Source organism: Megascapheus bottae, chromosome 7 (genome assembly GCF_031878675.1).
Source record: "Megascapheus bottae isolate mThoBot1 chromosome 7, mThoBot2.hap1, whole genome shotgun sequence".
NCBI lineage: Eukaryota > Metazoa > Chordata > Mammalia > Rodentia > Geomyidae > Megascapheus > Megascapheus bottae.
In genome coordinates this window covers 55,596,329-55,617,395 of record NC_143515.1, presented here as the reverse complement: position 1 = coordinate 55,617,395, position 21,067 = coordinate 55,596,329, and the positions used below count along the sequence as shown (strand labels likewise).

General features: G+C 43.6%; 1 protein-coding gene across 2 annotated transcripts in view; it reads right to left on the bottom strand.

The window, feature by feature from the left end:
• Kcng3 (potassium voltage-gated channel modifier subfamily G member 3) overlaps positions 1-4,412 on the bottom strand; it is a 37,523-nt gene extending 33,111 nt beyond the window's left edge. Inside the window, exon 1 of one of the 2 annotated variants that reach the window (XM_090336163.1) lies at positions 3,745-4,412. In XM_090336163.1, the coding sequence (XP_090192289.1) occupies positions 3,745-4,412 (668 nt within the window). The remainder of the gene's footprint in view (positions 1-3,744) is intronic. The other variant, XM_090336164.1, reaches the window with a different exon arrangement.
• Between the last annotated feature and the right edge of the window lie 16,655 nt (positions 4,413-21,067).

The window sequence follows — 21,067 nt, the reverse complement described above, 5'->3', positions numbered from 1 at the left end:
AAGATGCACTTACTAGATGCACTAGAGAATTTACCTGCCTTTGAGGGCTTTTCATCTAACCTAGCTTAGAAGCCAGGGTGTGTTTATATGAGAAAATTACTACCACACTAGGAAGGCTATTATAGACACCAACTAAGTACAAACAAGCAATCTCTCAAGAAGTTTGGGAGAAAATATCACATCTACTAGCACAGCAGTAAAAGCTGTGCTTCAAAACAAAAAGAGAGGGTGTGGGGGGGGGAGGGAAATGGGTACCAAGACATGTGAAAGGGTATCAATGTATGTGAATTAATGCACCTTCTATCTGGCAAATATCATGTAACCCTTTTACTAATTACAATAAAAAAATATAAGCAAAATTAAAAAAAAAGAGAGAACCTGAGTTGGGCTTTATCAATGATCCAAGGTCTGTAGGCTACAGATGGTATAATAAGGGACACTAGGTGTCTTGGGAATAAGTAAGCAGGCCAGACTGGATAAATGGGAGGTGGCAGGGGGCATTCTCCTGTTCCTGAAGTCTAAAATCAGCCCAGGCTCCTCCTGCTATGTCCCAAAGTTGTCATTTATTCTCTGCTCTCACAACCACAAAACAATCTAAGCTCTCATTTGACTTCTGCAAAGATCTTCAATTTAATTATCTATATTGTTGTGTTCTATTCTGCAGTGCTGGGGATGGAATCTGCTTGCCTTGTCTATGGTAGGCAAATGCTTTATCTCTAAGTTTATCCTCAGCACTAGATTTTTTTTTTTTTTTTGGCCAGTCATGGGGCTTGAACTCAGGACCTGAGCACTGTCCTTGAATACTTTTTATTCAAGGCTAGCACTCAGCCTCTTGAGTCACAATGCCACTTCTGGCTTTTTCTGTGTATGTGGTATACCTAGGAATTGAACCGAGGGCTTTGTGCATGCTAGGCAAACACTCTACCATTAGGCTACACTCCCAGCCCTGCACTAGAGTTTTTAAGACAAGGTCTTGCTACATAGCCCAGGCTGTCCTTAAAGTTTCATTCCTCTTGCCTTTGCCTGCTGGGATTATAGATGTGTGGTACTACACCTGACTTTGAACTAATTTTTCCTATGTACAATTCCCCCACTCCTTTCAATCATGATATACACTTACTATATTCATTACTTTATATGCATAACCTGTTTAGGCCAAAAGCAATGGCTGAACACTGCTGCAAAATTAAGTATTTCTCTTTTCTTTTCTATAATGACCTCTTATTCCTCCACAAAATTCTACTCCCTAAACATAACATACAAGTTTCATGTCTATGTCCATGCTGCTTCTTTTCCCGAGAAAGACTCCTGATTTTTTTCCCCTCAAAGCTAGACACACACGATGTTGTAGGTTGCATAAACTAGCTTATATAAGTGACACTCCTGCCAGTGATGGACAGTAAACAGCCAATACAACCTCCCAATGATTGCTTTATTTCCACCTCTGCACACACATATACCCTGAAGGCTTTCTCGGCACAATTCAACGCTTAAGAGATCCCTGTGCCTCAGAATCTCACAACAACTGTTCTACAACAAGAAGTTACAATGCTCAAAACAGTCTTGAACACTACAGACACTCAAAAAATGATTGCAAATGACCAAAACCTGAGTGTCAGAGTGCTTGCTGAGCAGGTTAATTGAGCTTTAGCTTTCTTTGGTGGATCTCCCAGTCAAACAATCAAAATGTTTCAGAAAGATTAATTCAGCATTAACAAACTGGCAGGGGTTGAGAAACTTAGGGTCTATTTTAGGAGGATAAAGAGGTGCTTCCTTGGTAATATGTGGTATATGGGTTCTTTAGCCAGTCTTTGGTTCATCTGGTTGGGACTACAGATACTGGTTTTTATATACTGAAACTCAGGGAGATGAAAACTGGGCCATTAAGCCAAGAAAAACATGTATTTGCCTGAAATATCTGGGTATCTAGGAAACAGTTCTGACTTGAATAATTATATACATACATAGATATGTATACACAGATTAAGCATTACTCTCCTCTTCCTCCTTCACTTCTACAGTCTCCCGCTTCTCCACCTCCCACTTCTCCCTAGAATTATTATTCAGTTCTCTCACTTTCTTCCGAAGGCTTTACATTAGTGATTTCCTGGCTGTTCATTCTCCTCAAACTCCTCTTCCTCAAAAAAAAAAAAGTGTATTTGTTTTGCTTATACACTGGTTGAGCTAACCTCCTCCTTCAATGTCTGACCTAATAAGTTAATTCTCTTGTTCTGTTTACTGAGGCAGTTCAAACCTTTAGCCTTAGAATTCTAGTTACTAGTGAATCAATTCAAGGACAGTCATCATTTTTCTATGACCAGTTCAGAAAAAAAGACACTTACTTATTTAGATATACATATTAATTTCATTGTAATTTTGGAGTACCAGGTAATTCTGATCTATAAACTGAAAACAGACCCTCATATGCTGAAAATAAGTTTCCTAATTTATTTCTTTTCAAAGCATGTATCTTGGGTTTCATGCCAAGATGGCAGAGCAGTAATAGGCTCTAAGGTACTAGACAATTTTATTTACTTTGTAGATTTATACAGAAATCTTTACACCCCCGCAGGAAGAATATTATGTAGAAGGAATCCACTGCAATATCAGAAACATCATTTCCAACACACCCATGCCTATCAGGAGAAGATTACAGGGCACAACCCTGAATTTAAAAAGTGAGTGGGGAGGGGGGAATTAAACGTGAATGGAGGGGGAATCTTAACACAGTTATCAAGCAAAGGTGAAAGAGAATGTATAATTTGATTTTTGTGTCTAAAATGGCTGTCTCTCTTGAAAGTCCAACTTTAGTCTGCTGATTCCTCCCACCAAATATGCAAAATAAACTCACTTGTACTAAAAACAGAGAAGTGTTATCACCATTAAGAGAAGTAAGCATGATCTCAGGGAAGATTACATTTTCCTTGTATTCTAATGAAGCAGAAAGAAATGCATATATATATATGAACTTATCAAATACTATTTCTGAATTCGAGCAGTTTCGATTTTTTTCCCCTCCAAGGACATGGCTTTTTGTTGTTATCTCTTTTCCTTTTTCCCTCCTCCCCATACTGAAGACCCTCTTGAATTGTCACAGTGTAAATCTTTGGCACCAAAGGGTGGTCAGGAACTTCATACTAACTCTATCCTTGGAAGGAAGAGAAAGAAAAGAGCACAGACATCCATTATTCAGAGTCTGTCGTTAAATTAGCCTCCTTTACTATATGCAATTCCATTACAGCACACATTATGCCGGGGGCAGGGTGTGCAGAGCCTGTGGGCAGTGCCCGGCAGGGCCACATTTCACCAGAACAACACTTCATCTTTTTCTACCACCACCACCAAATAATGGTACATATTTCAACCTGCTCTTGGCTAGGGGTGAAATAACTGCAATCCTAGCAAGAAAAGTTGAGAGAAAGCTAACTAGTAGGTTGCCATTTGCTTTCGAAGTAAAACTCCAAAGATGGAGAGCTTCGTACATCTCTGCCCCTTCCCCAGGCCTGCGTGTTTCACCCTCCAGATGTGCATCTGACCCGCAGGCCAGCGGGACTTCACGGCTGGGAAACATGAGCTTGGGGTGGGGACCGATGCGTCCCACCGTGAGCGCGCTGGGGAAGCCCATTGGGCACCCAACCAGCCTGGCAGACAGGACGGAGACGGCACGCATGGACGTATGGACGGGACGGACGGACGGACGCGACAGGACGGACTGGAACGGGCAGAGAAGCAAGTGCGTCCTACCCGGAGGGCTCCCTCCCAGGGCCGGCGGAGGAGTACCTGCTCCGGTCATCCAGGCTGCGGTTGTCGGCGGCCGCGGCGCGCCAATCGGGCAGCGTGCTGGCGCACAGCACCACCATGGACACGATCACGAACACCACGGAGACGCTGGCCAGGATCTGCGCGGCCAGCGACGACGTGGGCTCCTCGAAGGTCCGCCGCATGCGCTCCAGCCAGCGCCTGGAAGGAGCCGCCTCGGGCCCGGCGGGGCGCGCCTCATCGCGGCCCAAGGCGCCCGCCTCGTCGGCCGAGTAGAAGGTGTAGGTGTCGGACATGCGGTCGTCGAGGCGGCGCTGGCAGCAGTACTCGAGGTGCGTGCCCTCCAGGCCCCAGTAGATCATCTCGTTGTAGAAGGAGAGCTCGCACATCCGCGGCGCGAAGCGCAGCTTGCCGTGGCCCCGCACGTAGAGCAGGATGAAGCCGAAGGCCTCCGAGTGCCGGTCGAAGAAGTACTCGTTGCGCTCGCGGTCGTAGTCGTCGCACACCTCGAGCACGTCGCGCTCGGAGCGGCAGCCGTGCAGCCGGCTCACGCGGCGCAGCGGGAAGTCCTTCAGCAGCTCTCGGGCGAGCGAGTACCGGGCGCCGCCCACGTTCAACACCACCGAGGCCGCCCCGCTGCGCCCGAAAGTCATGGCTGGCCGCCCCGGGGCTCTGCGCACCCGAGGGCCGCGCCGCCGCCCCCCGACCACCGCGCGGGGCCTGCGTGCCGCGGGTAAACCGGGGAGCGCGCCGTCGGGGCCCGCTCTCCCTCGGGGCTCCGCTGCTGCCCGGCTCCGCCTCGGCAGTCCAGCGTCGCGACCGCTAGCAACGCGTCCCGGGGCGGGCGGGACCTGCGGGTGGCCGGGGAGTCCCCTCCGGCACCGGCGCGGCGCCCCACCGGCCGCGTGCCAAGCTGTGTCAGCGCCGCCGCCCCTCGCTCCAGGGGTCCCCCTTCCGAGACCCGGCTAGTCCTCTCCAAGGCGGCGGCGCCCACCTCCCCGGAAAGGCGCGAGCACCGATGCAGGGGGAGATGCCGTGGGATGGTTCCGAGTCCCCGGCGGAGCTCCCTCCAGCCGCGGCTCAGGCAGCCGCCTCGCCGCCGTCCAGAGGCGAGAGGCAAAGTGAGCGAGCTCGGCGGCGGCGAGGAGCCGGCTCGGGGCGGCGGGGGCGGGGCCTCCCTCGCCGTCCTCCTCCTCGCCTGCCCGCTCCGCGCGCTCACCTCCCTCCGCCCGCCTTCCCGCGCCCGCCTTCCCGCACCTCCCGGGCTCGCTCGGGCTGGGATTCCCCAGCGCCCCGCCCTGGACCTCGGGCTCCCCGCCTCGTGACGCCGGGCGCTCCCGCCCGCACAGGCCGGGAGGGGTCCGCTAGGCAGGGAAGCGAGGTGGGAAGCCAAGCCCGCGGCCCCGGCATCCTCTCCCGCGTCCCGCCCCAGCCCATCGGGATGGCTCCGTTACCACCCCCCCCCGCCCCGTCAACCCCAGGTCCTTTTTGACAGTCCTCCCTCCACCGAAGGGAGGAAGCGGGAGACTAAGTGCAGAGGTGAGGTTTGGCGTTCGGGAAGCTTTTCCCAGAAACTGTCCGTACCCTCCGGCTTCGGAGTCCTCCCCAAAGGATTTCTCCAGAGAAGGCACCCCAAGCGGTGGCTTTCCCTGCCGACTTGCCGCTGCTTCTCCCCGCGCGGGGCGCCCCACGTGCGGCAGCGCGCGCACTCCGAGGGCGGCCGTGCGCCCAGCCCCCGGCGCGGTGCTGAAGCGCGGGGGTCCCCGCTTTGCCCCGATTTCCAGTCCTAAGAAAGCGCCCACGGGTATGGCGCCGGGACTTCTCTCGTGACATTTCCCCGGGAGCGGGGTCAAAGTCTGGGGAGCATGGCCTTTTCACTGGCACCCCCCCCCCCCCCAGAATTTCTCGTAGCTTTGGTTGACATCCTTCTTGTCGTGATGTCTCGGGCTCCCCTCATTCCCGTACACCCCCCGATCGGGCTGCAGCATACGCGCCTCTGGGGGGTGAAGAGCCCCTTAAACCTCCGCGGAGCGAACTCCCCTTGGCTCTGGCTCGATGTCCAGGGAGTGTGTTCCACTCACTGTCGGGATCATTCCCACGACATCCGACACACCGGCAGCCCAGCCCGCCAGAGGGGAACCAGGTAAGTGATAAAGCAAACTATATTAGATGCAAAATAAATACTGGAAGAAAAAGAATCAGGGTGGAGTGCGTTGCGGTCATTTGACCAACAGAGTAACCAGGCTTGTTACTGGGGAGGATTCGACTTTCCCCTCCACTTTTCCTGATTGTGTAGGATTGTCGCATGCCCACTAGAGGTCACCATAAAGAGTGGTTTTTGTCCTGATTCTAGTATGAAATCTTTAGTTTAAAAAAAAAAAAAAAAAAAGGCAGACGCCTGGCAATTGGAGTGCTGTCTCTAACAAAGTCACTCTGGGTGGTTCTTAATGAAAATCTTTCTAAGTTGTTTGTCCCTAGCTTGGATACTTTATCTTAAAAGCACTTACTGTGATTAAAAGCACACACACACAAAATAAAAACAAGAGTTGTTTATCTGCTAAATAGCTTCTAAAGGAAAACATCCCGAAGGAAGTGAATTCAAAACCAAATGAAAGGAGGTAACTAGCCATGGATTGGCAGAGAGAAGAAAGAAGCAAAGGATTTTCAAGTAGCACAATCTCGGATGTGGAGGATTAACGTCTGTGAAGAAAGCTATCGTATTTGCCTGGCTGAAACAATGGAGCAGTTCCACTGCAGTATGTAGATTTCAGCCTGTAAGCAAAGGGCTCCCTGAAGCTTCAATAAGGAGTAGCTTGGTGAAAGCTTTATTTCTGGAAGATGCCTTGCCCTCTGGGTTATTCTAAGGAAAAGGACCTTTTAGCAAACGGAATAAAAACCCCACCCCAAATCAGTGAGAAGAAAGGTCAGCCATGAGGACCACAGACTTGTAGGTCTTGGTATTGGGCTTGTCATAGGACACGGATGGAGAAAGTTTGCAGGGGTGTGAGCCCAGCTTTACACTAGCTAGAGCCAAGTTGTTTAAAATGCATCCTAAAAGTATCATGTGCAACAGAATAACCCTTGAGTCAGTTATTTGCAAATTACCATATTTATTTCCTATGCTCTCTATCTTAAATCCCTTTATAGTCCATTCACTGAAGCTGTTGAAAAAAATATCCTTTTAAATTAGATTTGAGCTTAGGAAATAAATTAATTTGGTGACAGTGTAAATAGTGTATATTTTCATAAACTGTCTTAGAAAGATTTTAAATCGTCTCATTTGTTTCAAAAGTAATATCCTTATTTGATTTTAATATCATTAACTACTGCTGCTGAACAGTATCCAAATCATTTTCTTAACAAAGAATACAGAAAGATGGAGACATGATTGGCTTGTTTCACTATAATCTGCTTTAGAAGACATTATTATTTTTATTTTAATGTATGGAGGGGTTACAGTTATGTTCGCCAGATAGAAGGTGCATTACTTCTCACACATTGATACCCCTTCTCATGTTTTTGTCCCCATTTCCTTCCCCCCACCCCCTCCCCTAGAAGACATCCTTAAAAACAACTCTATTTCATTGTACTTTGAGATGAAGATTATGTTGAAAATAACTACATCTAAATTCTCCTCTGGATTCTGGATTCTGGATGATATTTACAGTCCTCGTATGTAAATATCTGCAATGCATTAAAATTTAAAGGCATCAGTCTGAATTTTAGAGTTTGAAAAAAATCTAAATGTTTTGTAGATAAAATGAATAGGCCCCTTTTTAAAAAGAAGTAGCAAAGCTTTAGGATGTGGCTGGAACTTGCTGGAGATTCCCCAGCAGCAGCATGACAAGAACAAGGCTAGAACCATGTCTTCTTCTACTTCCAGCTTCTGACACTCCTTCTCCAGAGTCTGAATTCCCTTATTTCTCTGCAGTCCCACTTTTCCCTACCTCTGACTTCTGTGCAGTGCCACTGTACAGTGCTTCTTACAACTATTTTTTTTTTTTTTTGCCAGTCCTGGGCTTTTAGCTTAGGGCCTGAGCACTGTCCTTGGACTTTCTCAAGGGTAGCGCTCTACCATTTGAGCCTCAACAGCACTTCAGGCTTTTTGTTTGTTTGTTTTTGTTTTTGTTTTTTTTTCTTTTTATGGTTTGGGCTAGGTGTAGGGCTAGGGTTAGAGTTAGTGTTAGGGTTAGGGCTAGGGCTACGGCTAGGTATAGAGTTTGGGTTAAGATTATGGTTAGCGTTAGGGTTAGGGCTAGGGCTAGGTCTACGGTTAGGTTTAGGGTTAGGGTGAGGGTTAGGGCTAGGGCTAGAGTTAGGGTTAGGGTTGGGTTTGGGTTAGGGCTAGGGCTAGGACTACGTTTAGGGTTAGGGTTAGGGTGAGAGTTAGGTCTTGGGCTAGAGTTAGGGTTAGAGTTAGTGCTAGGTCTAGTGCTAGGGATAAGGTTAAGTTTATGGCCAGAGGTAGTGGCAGGGTTAGGGTTAGGTCTAGGTTTAGGGTTAGAGTTAGGGTCAGGGTTAGGGTTAGGGGTTAGGGTTAGGGTTACAGTTAGGGTTAGGATTAGGGTTATAATTATGATTAGGGTTAGGGTGAGGGTGAAGGTGAGGGTGTGGATGGATGTGAGTTTGAGGGTTAAGTTCATGGTGGGAGTTTTGTTAGGGTTAAATTTCAGGTTAGGTTTAGGGTTACATTTTGGGTTAGAGTTAGGGTGACTTTAGGTTTAGGGTTAGTGTTAGTGTTAGCCTTAGTTTTAGGGTTAGGTTGAGGGTTAGTGTTAGGGTTAGGGTTAGGGTTAGCGGTAAGGGTTAAGGTTGGTGTTTTATGATTAGGTTTAGAGTTAACCTTACTTCTGGCTTTTTTCTTCCCTATATATGTGGTACTAAGGAATCAAACCTGGGTCTTTGTGTGTGCTAGGCAAGCACTCTACCACTAGGCCAAACTCCTGGTCCTCTTACAACTATTTTCATTTAGGAGTCCTCTAATTTGAAACCTAAAAGGACTATGCATACCTACAGAATCTATGCCTATATAATGAAATCCAAATTGTCTAGCAGGGCCTTCCCCTGATTCAAACCTTTCTGCCTAACTCACTGGCTCAGTGACCTGGAGCAAGCTCCTTAACTTTTTGTGTCTCTGTTTTTCATTCATAAAATGAAGATGCTGCCCATTGCAGAAGTGTGGTGTGAATATTAAATGAGAAGATCGGAGGGTAACAGGTAGCTCAATGCATGACACTGAAAAAATTATATTTCATGAATGCTTCTATTAATGCAAGATAGGCAGGCGACATTTATTTCTCTTCTGGTTTCTGAATATAAATTATATAAGTGAGTTGATTTGACTAAAAATGTGACCAATCTCAAATAAGTAACCTGAAATATCAGCTCTGAGCAGAACATAGATTCCTCTATTACTCTGAACTACATGTCTGGGTAGTAATATGCCACAAAGCTTTAGAAACAGAAATATCCTTTGGGCACCTCTGTTCTGAACAGCTTGCTAATTAACTGTGTTGAACTCTGGCTCTGTTATTAATATATATATATATATGTATATATTGCCATGTTAACTTATATTGCCATTACATCAGTTTCTTTTCTAACCCATTCAAAAATCAGTGATTTCAACTAAAAAAAAAAAAAAAAACAGCTTCTTACATCTGATGTGGTGGTATGTGACTGTATTCCAGTCATATGTAAAGTTTGAGGCTAGCCAGGGACAACATGGTGAGACCCTGATTTGGAAAAACAATATTAGAGAGGGAGATATGGCTCTAGTAGTAGAGTACCTGCAGAGTAAGCATAAGGCTATTACCACCAAAAACAAATAAAAAACAATAATGAAATTAATTTAATTCAGTAAAAACAAATAAAAAGGCTGGGTGCTGTTGGCTTACTTTTGTAATCCTAGCTACCCAGGAGGCTGAGATCTGAGGATTGTGGTTCAAAACTATCTCAAACAGAAGATCTCCTGAGACTATTATCTCCAATTAACCACCAGAAACTAGAAGTGGCACCGTGGCTCAAAGTAGTGGAGTACTAACCTTGAGTGAAAAATCTCAGGTACAGCATTCAGGCTGAGTTCAAGGCCCATGACTGATTAAATAAATAAATAAATAGGAAACTCTGAAGCGGGGTGTGAGCAGGGTATGTCTATAATACCAGCACTTGGAAGGCTAAGGGGGGAAAAAAACAGTATGATTTCAAAGCCAGCCTAAGCTACAGTGAGACCCTATCTCAAGAAGAGAGAGAAAGGGAGTTGGAAAAGAGAGAGATAGAGAGAGAAAGAAAGAAAGAAAGAAAAAGGGGAAGAGAAAGCTTTTGGGTACAAATTTAATTTTCTAAGTTCCCTAAATATATATAAATTAAAGACTTTTAGAACCTAGCTCACTCTGCACTTTTACTCCTGTGTTCAGAGATTGAGAGATCCTATCTCAAAAACAAAATGGGGGTGATGCTCCAATGATGCAATGATTGCCTTAGCAAGGAAAGGCCCTGAGTTCAATACCATTAAGAAAAAGAAAAAACAGGGGCTGGGAGTTTGGCCTAGTGGTAGAGTGCTTGCCTAGTATGCACTAAGGCACGGGTTCGATTCCTCGGTACCACATACATAGGAAAAGAAAAAACAATTTTTAATTAGAGTCCCGCCAAGTGGTACAGGTCTGTAATACAGCTATGTGAGAGACTGAGACAGAAGTTCAAAATGTCTTCTTGGGGCCGGGAGTATTGCCTAGTGGTAGCATGCTTGCCTAGCATGCACAAAGCCCTGGGTTTGATTCCCCAGAACCATATACACAGAAAAAGCCAGAAATACTTTGAGCAAAAAGTGTCCAAGGACAGTGCCCAGGCCCTGAATTCAAGCCCCAGGACTGGCAAAAAACAAAAAACAAAAAACCCTTGGGCTGGGAGTTTGGCCTAGTGGTAGTGTTTGTCTGGCATGCACACAAAGACCTGGGTTCGATTCCTTAGTACCATATACATAGAAAAAAGCCGGAAGTGATGGTGAGGCTCAAGTGGTAGAGCTCTAGCCTTGAGAAAGTCCAAGGACAGAGCTCAGGCTCTGAGCTCCAGCCCAGGACTGGAATAACAAAACAAAAACAACAACAAAAAAAGACTTACCTCTAAAAATAATATTAATTAATTAGTTAGCATATATCAGTAGGAAGTTTTAGGTACACAAAATAAAAGCCAGGAACTTGTGGGTTTTTCTTATAATCCTAGCTACCAGGAGACTGAGATCTGAGGATTCCAGTTCAGAGCCAACCTGGGCAGGAATGTCTGTGGGATTTGTATCTCTATTTAACCAGCAAAAAGCTGGATGTAGGAGTGTGGCTCAAGTGGTAAAGCACCAGTCTTGAGGAAAAAAGTTAAGGGACAGTGCCCTGACTTTAAGCTCCAGTATAGCACCAGGGGGAGGAGAGGTGGGAGGGGAACCATTAGATCCTAGTGATCTGCCACTTAGGTTAGTCTCAAATGGCCATCCTCCTTCCCTCTGCCTCCCATTTATAGCTAGAAATAGAAGAATGCACCACTATACTTACCCACTTAGTATGTATTTTTTTTCATTTGCTTAGAGGATGAATTTTAAGTTAAAGGCTCATATCACTATCTTCATCATTGTAAATAAAGAAGCAAGAGTAACATTTGGAGATGATGTATATGTTTATCACATGTTCTAATAATGACAACACATATTTTTCTCCAGAGTTATTTAATTAGATATATTGAATATGTGCATGTATTTATATAATAATCATACCTTTAAAACGGTTTGAAAATACCAAAAATAAATTTCAAAAATATCTTAAGTATTCCACACTGAAGTAAGAAATATATGTAGAGGAGCCAAGTGCTTGGACCTTAAGCCTGTAATCCTAGCTACTCAGTAGACTAAAATTTGAGGATCATGGTTCTAAGCCAGCCCAGACAAGAATACCTGGGAGACCATTCTCTCTAACTAACCAGCAGAAATGTCAGAAATTAAGGTGTGGCTCAAGTGGTAGAGTGCCAACCTTCAATGAAAAAGTTAACAGACAGCACCCAGACTCTGAATTCAAGCTCAAATACAAGTACCAAAAAAAAAAACCCTCCAGAAATAATATGTAGAGGAAAAATATATTCCTACCCACACATGCTCTCTGCTTCATGTTCTAAAAATTAGACTGACAAAACATAGGTTGAAAAGGGAAAAAAAACAGCTTATTAACTTTATCTCTAGAACTTGGAACTTACATAGCATCTTTGTTTTTCTTCTTTTTTTTTTTTGCCAGTCCTGGGCCTTAGGGCCTGGGAACTATCACTGAGTCTTTTTGTGCTCAAGGCTAGTGCTCTACCTCTTGAGTCACAGTGCCACGTGCCACTTCTAGCTTTATCTGAGTACTTTATTGGAGAGCAAGTTTATTTTATTGTAGTCTCACAGACTTTACTGCCAGGCTGACTTTGAACTGTGATTCTCAGATCTCTGCCCCCTGAGTGGCTAGGATTGCAGGCATGAGCCACCAGTGTCTGGCATTCTATCTAGCATCGTGTGTGTGTGTGTATGTGTGTGTGTGTGTGTGTGTGTGTGTGAAGTCAGTCCTATTTCACTCAAGTCTGGAGCCCTACCACTTGAGCCACACCTGCACTTCTGGCCTTTTGCTGGTTAATTCGAAGTAAGAGTCAGATTTGTCTACTTGGGCTGGTTTTGAACCTAGATAATCAGATCTTAACCTCCTGAGTAGCTAGGATTACAGGCTTCAGCCACTGGTGCCTAGTTTATATAGCATATTAACAAAGAAATGAATTTATAGAAAAGTAACAAGACGAAGAAAAAAGATTAGCTTTTAGGAGTGGCAAACTATGGGACAGTACACATATGAAGGAAACTAATGGAAGAAATGGGTTTTAGTGAGATGGGCTGTGATTTCTCTAGTGCCATCCGGGCGGATGAGATGCGAAGGTATCTCAGTGATTGAGAATCTTCCTGTTTCTCCTGGTGGAGAGGTAGAAGGCACCAGTTGTGCCTCTCATTGGCTTTTAGCTCAGATTGGTCCTAAGCCAAAGTGGCATATTTGGGGGAATATATTCTAATCCCATACATATGGTCTGGTAGCCATGGTTGCATTCTCTGCCAAGCCACCCCTAGTGCTAGGGGTCCTAGGGCTTGATTACATTAACTCCTCTGAGCTATCCCAGCACAGAGAATGCATTCTTAAAAGTTGAGCAGCCACCAGAAGGATGAATCATCTCTCATCAGTGTCCCAGCCTTTTTCTCTGCTCCAGGACACTTCATGCTCTTAGGAAACAGAAGTAGCACTCTGCCTGGAACTCCCAGGCCTGAGAAGGTCTTTGGACTGTAATTACTTCAGTAAACATCTTCAGTGCCATTACAGAATAACACTCTTTATGGTGACCAAAACTTTACTCCCAGCCCGTTCTCTTGCTGTAGGATTGGAATGATCTTTCTCCACTCCTCTTTCCTTGCTTCATGTAATGACTAAGGCCTTTCTAGGTGGCACCAAGTACTCAGCTCCCCACAAAAAAATCATTTTACAGATGAAGAAAGTAAGTTGGATGACTTGCCCAGTGTCTCACAGCTAGGTAGTAAGTCCTGAGACCCAGGCCTGAAACCCAGCATATAGACTGTGTCCTTCATATGCTGGCTCACCCTAGCCGCCCTCCCTTCCGAACAGCAAACACTGCTGGGAAAGGAGAACAAGTTAGGTGATATCAGAGGAAGCGATCACACAAATCTTGGATTGAGTCTTTATACAGAATAACTAACCTTCAAAATGCCACTCTCATATCCTGAGAGATGTAGGGTGAGATGATATAATGTCTGATATTTGTTGAAATAATCACAGGGTGAGCTGAGGATACAGTTCAGTGGTTTAGCACTTAATCTAGTATGTAGAAAAACCTTTGGGTTGATTCTTAGCACCACTAAAAAAATGATTAAGTAAATAAAATAATAATTATCAAAGACAGGAACAAGCAGGTAGAGGTATATCTGAAACCAAATGAGTTAATCATTGTTGAAGCTGGATAACCAGGCTCTGTATAGCAATCTTTTTTTTTCTGTATTTTTGTATATAACTGAAATTGTCCATAATAAAAATAATAAAATTAAATATGAAGACTTTGAACTTTACTTCTGCTGCTGCTTTTTTATTTTATTTTATTTTTGTGGGTCGTGGGGCTTGAGCTCAGCCTGGGCGCTGTCCCTGAGCTCTTCAGCTCACCGCTACCACCCTACCCCTGGGCCTGGGTGTTGTCCCTGAACTCTTCATCTCAAGGCTACTGCCCTACTCTTAAGCCAAGCCTCATTTCCTGTTTTCTAGAGGCTAATTGGAGATAAGAGTCTCGGGTCCTTTTGTGCCCTGGCTGGCTTTGAACCATAATCCTCAGATCTCAGTCTCATGAATAGCTAGGATTACAGACGTGAGCCACTGTACCCAGCTGCTTTTTTATTTTATGTGTGTGTGTGTGTGTGTGTGTGTATTTGGGTTGCTGAAGATCCAACCCAATCTTTTGTGGACTAGGCATATACTTTCCTATTGAGCTTAGGGGCTTATTTAGTTTTGACTATTGATGATTATCCTTTCAAATGTACCTGATGCCTTTTTTTCATAACATTTATAGTGGAAGGGCTCCTCCAATTTCTCACTTCAATTTTTTTTTTTTTGAAAGAACTGGGGCCTGAACTCACAGCCACACACTAGCTAGACAAGTGCTCTACTACTACTTGAGCTAGTACACTGGACCTTTTTGGGTTCTTTCTTTTTTTTTTTTTTTTTTTGCCAGTCTTGGGCTTGAGCTCAGGGTCTGAGCACTGTCTTTGGACTTTCTCAAGACAAGAGCTCTACCACTTGAGCCTTAACATCACTTCCGGCTTTTTCTATATATGTGGTACGAAGGAATCGAACCCAGGTCTTGATGCATGCTAGGCAAGCACTTTAACCACTAGGGGTTTTGCTTTATTCCCAGGCCCAGGTTTTGCTTTGAACCAGATTTTGCTTGTGTAAATGGGATAACAGGTATGTACCACTGCTTCTAGGCATTGATAGAGATAGAACCTCAAAAACTGTTTTTTGCATAGGCTGGCCTTAAACTGTGATTCCCTGATTGCCACCTCTCAAGTTGCTAGAATTATAGGCTTAAGCCATCACACTAGGATAATATTTTTAAATCACATACCTAGTGGTCCAGCAATTTAATACCAATAATTTATCCTGAGTTACACAGTAACTGCACATTTCACAAAAGCATGTCTCATAGCATATATTTTGATAGCAAAAGTCTAGAAACTACTTAAATTTTCATAAGTTAGAATATGGGTTATTTAAATAATGACACATCTATGAACCTAATGATGTTGTTTATACACTCATATAGAGCCTTTCTAAGCCAAATTGCTAAACAAAAAGCTTAGACCCTGAGCTGCAGACTAAATTATATTCTCTTAATGCTAATATATATATATATATATATATACACACACACACACACACACAATCAGTGCATGGTGGCACAAGCTTGTACCTCAACTATTTGGGAGGTTGAGGTGGAATAAAAAGTTCCAAGCCAGGGCCAGGAGTTTGGCCTAATGGTAGAATGCTTGCCTAGAAAAAAGCCAGAAATTGTGCTATGGCAGAAGTGGTAGAGCTATAGCCTTGAGAAAGCCCAAGGACAGTGCCCAGGCCCTGAGTTCAAGGCCCAGGACTGGCAAAAAAAAAAAAAGTTCCAAGCCAGTCTGAGTAGCACCTCAAGATCTCCATTTTAACTAATAATAAAACAAAATAAATTAGATTATGATTGATGATGTTCCTGAAAGGATTTATAAGATACACTAATAGGCAGGATTGTTTTGTTTTTTTTTTTTGGTTGTGGGACTTGAACTCGAGACCTGGGCACTGTACCTGAGCTCTTCATCTCAAGGCTACCACCCTACCCCTTGAGCCATAGCACCACTTTTGGTTTTCTAGTGGAGATAAGAGACTTATGGACTTAGTGCCAGTTCTGCTTTTGAACTATGATCCTCAGATCTCAGCTTCTCCAGTAGCGAGGATTACAGGTATGAGCTACCACTCCCTGAAGTTGTTTTTTTTTAGTGATGGGACCAAGAAGGTTAGGATAAGCGTAAGATCTACTTGTTACCGGTTATTATAAACCCTTATCTTTTTAACCACATTCAAGAAATATTTTTAAGAAAAATGTATGTACCTTACATAAATATTGAACTGTGCAACTTAAGGGTAGGTATGGGAGGGGGAAATAATGGGGAAGAACTGTGGAAAAGGTAACATAGATCAAGGTACATTGTACTTACAACCTGACTTATGGAACTGTAACCTCTTTGTACAACTGTTTAATACTAAAATTTTTTAAAAACTGGGAAGGTAATTAAGAAAGTGTGATACAGATGGATGAATCTGATTGAAGTATATTATATACATGCAATTAAATATTAATGCAAATGCATTTTTCTTGCCAGTCCTGGGGCTTGAATTCAGGGTCTGAGCACTGTCCTTGGGCTTTCTCAAGGCTAAAACTCTACCACTTGAGCCACAGCACCACTTTTGACTTTTTCTATGTATATGGTACCCAGGAATTGAACCTGAGTCTTCATGCATGCTAGGCAAGTACTCTACCACACTAAGCCAAACTCCTGTCCCCATGCACATTTCTTAACTGGAACAAATGTGCCCTGTAGTTGGGGGTGGTTCTCATGAGGGAAGCTGGGCATCTGGGGAAAAGGGAGTCCATAGAATATCTCTGCCTTCCTTTAACTTTTGCTGCAAAGGTAAAGCTACTCTTAAAACGTAAAGTTAATTTTAAAAACAGCAGCAACAACAACAACAACAAACCCCAACTCATTGTGTCCCTTCACGTTACTTGTGTTTGTCATGTCTCCCCACAAGACTCTTTATTCCCTTTGAAAACAGGGACCTGGGGACACTGATCAGCATCTAGAACCATGCCTGGCTCCTCATCAAACCTTAATAACTATTTGTCAAGTGAAGGAATAAGTGACTATTACTGTCAATGTTGATTTAAATGCTGTTCTCTGAGTGCTGAATTGGCAGTATTCTTGTGTACATAAAGTGAAGCTGGAAGTGACCAGCTGGGAGAATTCAGTCTTTTTCTGAAAAACCTCTTCAATTTTGGCGTATTAGCAGAGATCTTGGCTCTGCTTTCCCTATGGAGTCTGACAGCTTCTGGCATCAGCTCTGCAGAAGGCCTATTCACTTAGCAGACCCCCACCTTGGGTCATTGAATTTCCGTGCCACTCCTTACCCACTCATATTGTTCCTAAGGGTAGGAGATGATTTGGAAGCAAACAAGACTGAAAGGAAAGAAGACCTAACAGATTTGAATTGAAGAACACTTCAAATATGAAAATTGTGAATTGTATCCCAAAGAAAGCTCTCACATATATATGTACACACACACACACACACACACACACACTCAAACTGACTAATGTATGACATATACAGGGGTGGGTTTCCCTGATGTAACCTCTTTGAACAATTAACAGACAATTTACCAGAATGCTTACTGGAATACTGACATATATCATTTTTTAAGGGACATGAGGAATAAGTGGGGATGCGGTGGGGGAGAATAGGTAAATGGAGAGAGGAATGATGGGTGGAAACAGTCATGATAGTCAATGTACATACATGAAAATGGAACTAGGAAACTTGAGTATTGGGTAGGACTAGAACAGGTGGGAACGGGAGGGAGAATGATGGAAAGAGAAACATTGACCAAGACTCATGGTACACATAATTTAGTATGGCGAATTGAAATCTCTGACAACTACTTGAAGATAATAAGAATAAATAAACATAAGCAGGACATAGTGGTACTCATCTTGAATCCTAGAACTTTGTAGACTAAGACAGGAGGCTCATGAGAAACCACACTCAGGCTGGGGAGGTGGCTTCATGGTAGAGTGCTTGCCTAGCATGCATGAAGCCCTGGGTCAGAAAAAGTCAGAAATGGTGCTGTGGCTCAAATGGTAGAGTGCTAGCCTTGAGTGAAAAAAGAAACACAGGGACTGTGCCCAAGCCCTGAGTTCAAGTCCCACAACTGGCCAAAAGAGAAAGAGGGAGAGAGAGAGACCACACTCACTAAAACGACCAACAAAGTATCAAAAAATTGGATGTGAAGCTGGGCACCTGTGACTCATGCCTATAATCTTAGTTACTCAGGAGGCTGCATGTGAAGCCAGTGTGTGCAGGAAAAATCTGTAATGAGACTCTTATCTCCAGTTACCCATCAGAAAACTGGAAGTGGTGCTGCGGCTCAAAGTGGTAGAATACTAGCCTTGAGCAAAAGACCTTGGGGATAGCACCCAGGCATTGAGTTCAAGTCCCATGATCAACAGCGTGACCTAGTTAGAAATGAAGTGGTAGAGCCTGGCAGAGAGAGGGGGATTCCCACCACTCCACCAGCGGCCATGGCAACATACTCAAGCAGCCTCATGGATGATGCTACTCAGTAGGAAAATCAAAACTAAGGAGAACTGCCTTTATAATACTAATGAACCAAAATTAACTAATTTAGTAGGAGTCAGCTTTCAAAAACACCTGCTGTTCTTATCCTTCTGTCCCCTCAACAATCTATTTCCAGTTCCTCAATCTCAGCCCTTCTCCCCTAATGCCAGTGCTATTATTTCTGCCTCAGAGGAAACATGGAGGTTGGGGTGGACTGAAGCAAAGCATATGGTATTCCTGGAAATGAACTTCTCATTGTAAAAGCAACCAAAATAGCATTGGCTCCACACTTAATAATTGATACACTTCTCAACAATAATTGCATTTTTTCCAAGGTGAAGAGTTTAAAATACTATTTTTATAGTACTGGATTTAATAACTTCAGTTCTTTTTTTAAAAAAAATCTTTTATATTAACCTATATTACTTGTACAAGGGGATTTCCATACATGTATATTTTGATTCAACTCAGACCTCCATCACTCCCCCTCATCCCCATCCCTCCTTAAAAGAGTTCTGCTTTTACACATGCATGTTGAATATTTCTACCATGTTTACTCTCCTTTATTCATTTACTCACGCTTCCCACTTTGACTAGTACCCTGCCCAAAGCAAGATCTGTCTTACATGCCTATCAGGTTTTTTTTTAATGTATATAAATTGCCCAAAAATGTTTCACCATGTTATTTCATACATGTATTATACTTTCATCAAATTAACCTCCTCTATTGAGTTCTCTTTCCCTGTTTCCTCCACCTTTCTATTATTCAACACTCTTCAGCTATCTTCATACATAGATACAGGGTTATTTTTTTATTGTTTGCTTTTGTGCTGGTACTCAGGGCCTGGGCATTGTTCCTTAGTTCTTCCACTCAAAGCTAGCATTCTATCACTTGAGCCAAAGTTCTACTTTTTGCTGGTTAATTGGAGATAAGAGTCTCACAGACTTTCGTACCTGGACTTCAAACTGTTATCCTCAGATTTCAGCCTCTTGAGTAGCTAAGATTACAGGTCTGAACCACTGACACCTGGTTACTTTTAAGATTTTAAATTAAGATAAAATCACCCAGTGTTGGACTGTATGATCCCATTACCTCTATGTCAAAAACCTCAGGTATTTGCCTCAGTTTACCCTGGCATAAAGTGTCACATACTGGCAGAGAGAAAGAGAGAGAGAGAGAGAGAGAGAGAGAGAGAGAGAGAGAGAGAGAGAGAGAGAGAGGGAGAGGGAGAGGGAGAGAGAAAGGAGGGAGGAAGAAAGGGAGGGAGAATGGAAGGAGAAATAAAAGAAATGAAAGAAAAAAAAGAGAAAAAATAAAGAAGGTGGGAGCTGCAGCTGTCTGGAAGACTTGACTTGCAGGTAGGTTTTTTTTTTTTTTTTTTGCCAGCCCTGGGCTTGAACTCAGGGCCTGAACACTTACCTTGGGCTTTCTCAAGACTAGAGCTCTATCCCTTGAGCCACAGCATCACTTCTAGCTTTTTCTATGTATGAGGTACCAAGGAATTGAACCCAGGTCTTTGTGCATGTTAGGCAAACATTCTAACACTAGGCCAAACTCCCAGCCCTAGTTTTTGTTTTGTTCTGAAATGGCATCTATACTAGGTTGTCCAGGCTGACTTCAAATGCTTGGGCTGAAGCCATCTTCCTGCCTAAGTTTTCTTGGTAACTTTACTATAGTAAGCATACCCCATCATTCTGGGCTGTCAGAATAGTCAGTTAGGCTACTGTAGGCCTGTTTCAGGCCAGAGTCAGAAAATGGAGTATGTGGCTTAGCAAAAATGATGGAATAAGCACTTGCTGTTCCTTTCTGTTTCAAGAGTCTTCTTCCAGGGATTTCACTACAGCTGTGTGACCACATAACATCACATAATGTCTCCAAAACCACCTTTCCTCCAGCTGCAGGAGCCTTCCTCACTGTGTAACATTAGTTAGGACTTTATGCCTTCCAAATAGGATTTTCACTTTGAAAGAAAAGTTATCACAAACAAAAAGTCTTTGTAGCAAGGACACTGAGAAGCATTTTGTACCCTTTCACAAGCTTCCATTGTGATGGATGAAACTACAAGAACAACTAGAGCACATGTCAGTGTAAATCTTCTAAGAAAGAACTAAAAAGCAAACTTCCTTTGAGGACATCCTGGCAATCCCTCCCCTAAGTTTAGAGTACATTTAACTTGGACGGCGTCAAGGGATTAACAATCAATGACTACCAGTAGTCTAGCTCAATAGCAGATACTTCCAGAAGAGAAATTGTGTTTAACTTCCACTAAATCAGCATTAGTTAAGACTTTCAATTTGTAGATCATTGTAGATCACCTTAGAAACCAACTCAGGAGTGATATTTATACTCACTATAAATTAGATATTACTGAGACATTCCAATTTATAGGACTCTTCAGAAAACTCCAACTTTAATGGTGCCAATAAAACCATTAATTTTCCCATACAGTGAAAACAGGTATATAAGTAACATCGCCACCTAATTTGAATCAGGCACACAAGGTCCCCTCAAAGTATGTGGCATCTGTCCTCACTTTTACTAACTGGCTAAACCATCAGCTATCATTGAGGAAGCTTCTGGTCCCAGCTACCCCTCCCACGACACCTTATTTGTGTTTGCCTTGGTAAGGCCCTTGTTCATAACGTATTTTTTTTTTTTTAATGAAAGGAGACCTCCTTGGGATACCTGATCCTTGTTCAGAATTTAAGAAAGGATTAAACAGGAAGTCGTTGAATTTATTTGGTCAGTCTCACTGTCTTTAGAACTGAGCATCTCAAATGTGGTGCCAGTGGCTCAGACCTGTAATTTTTTTTTTTTTTTTTTT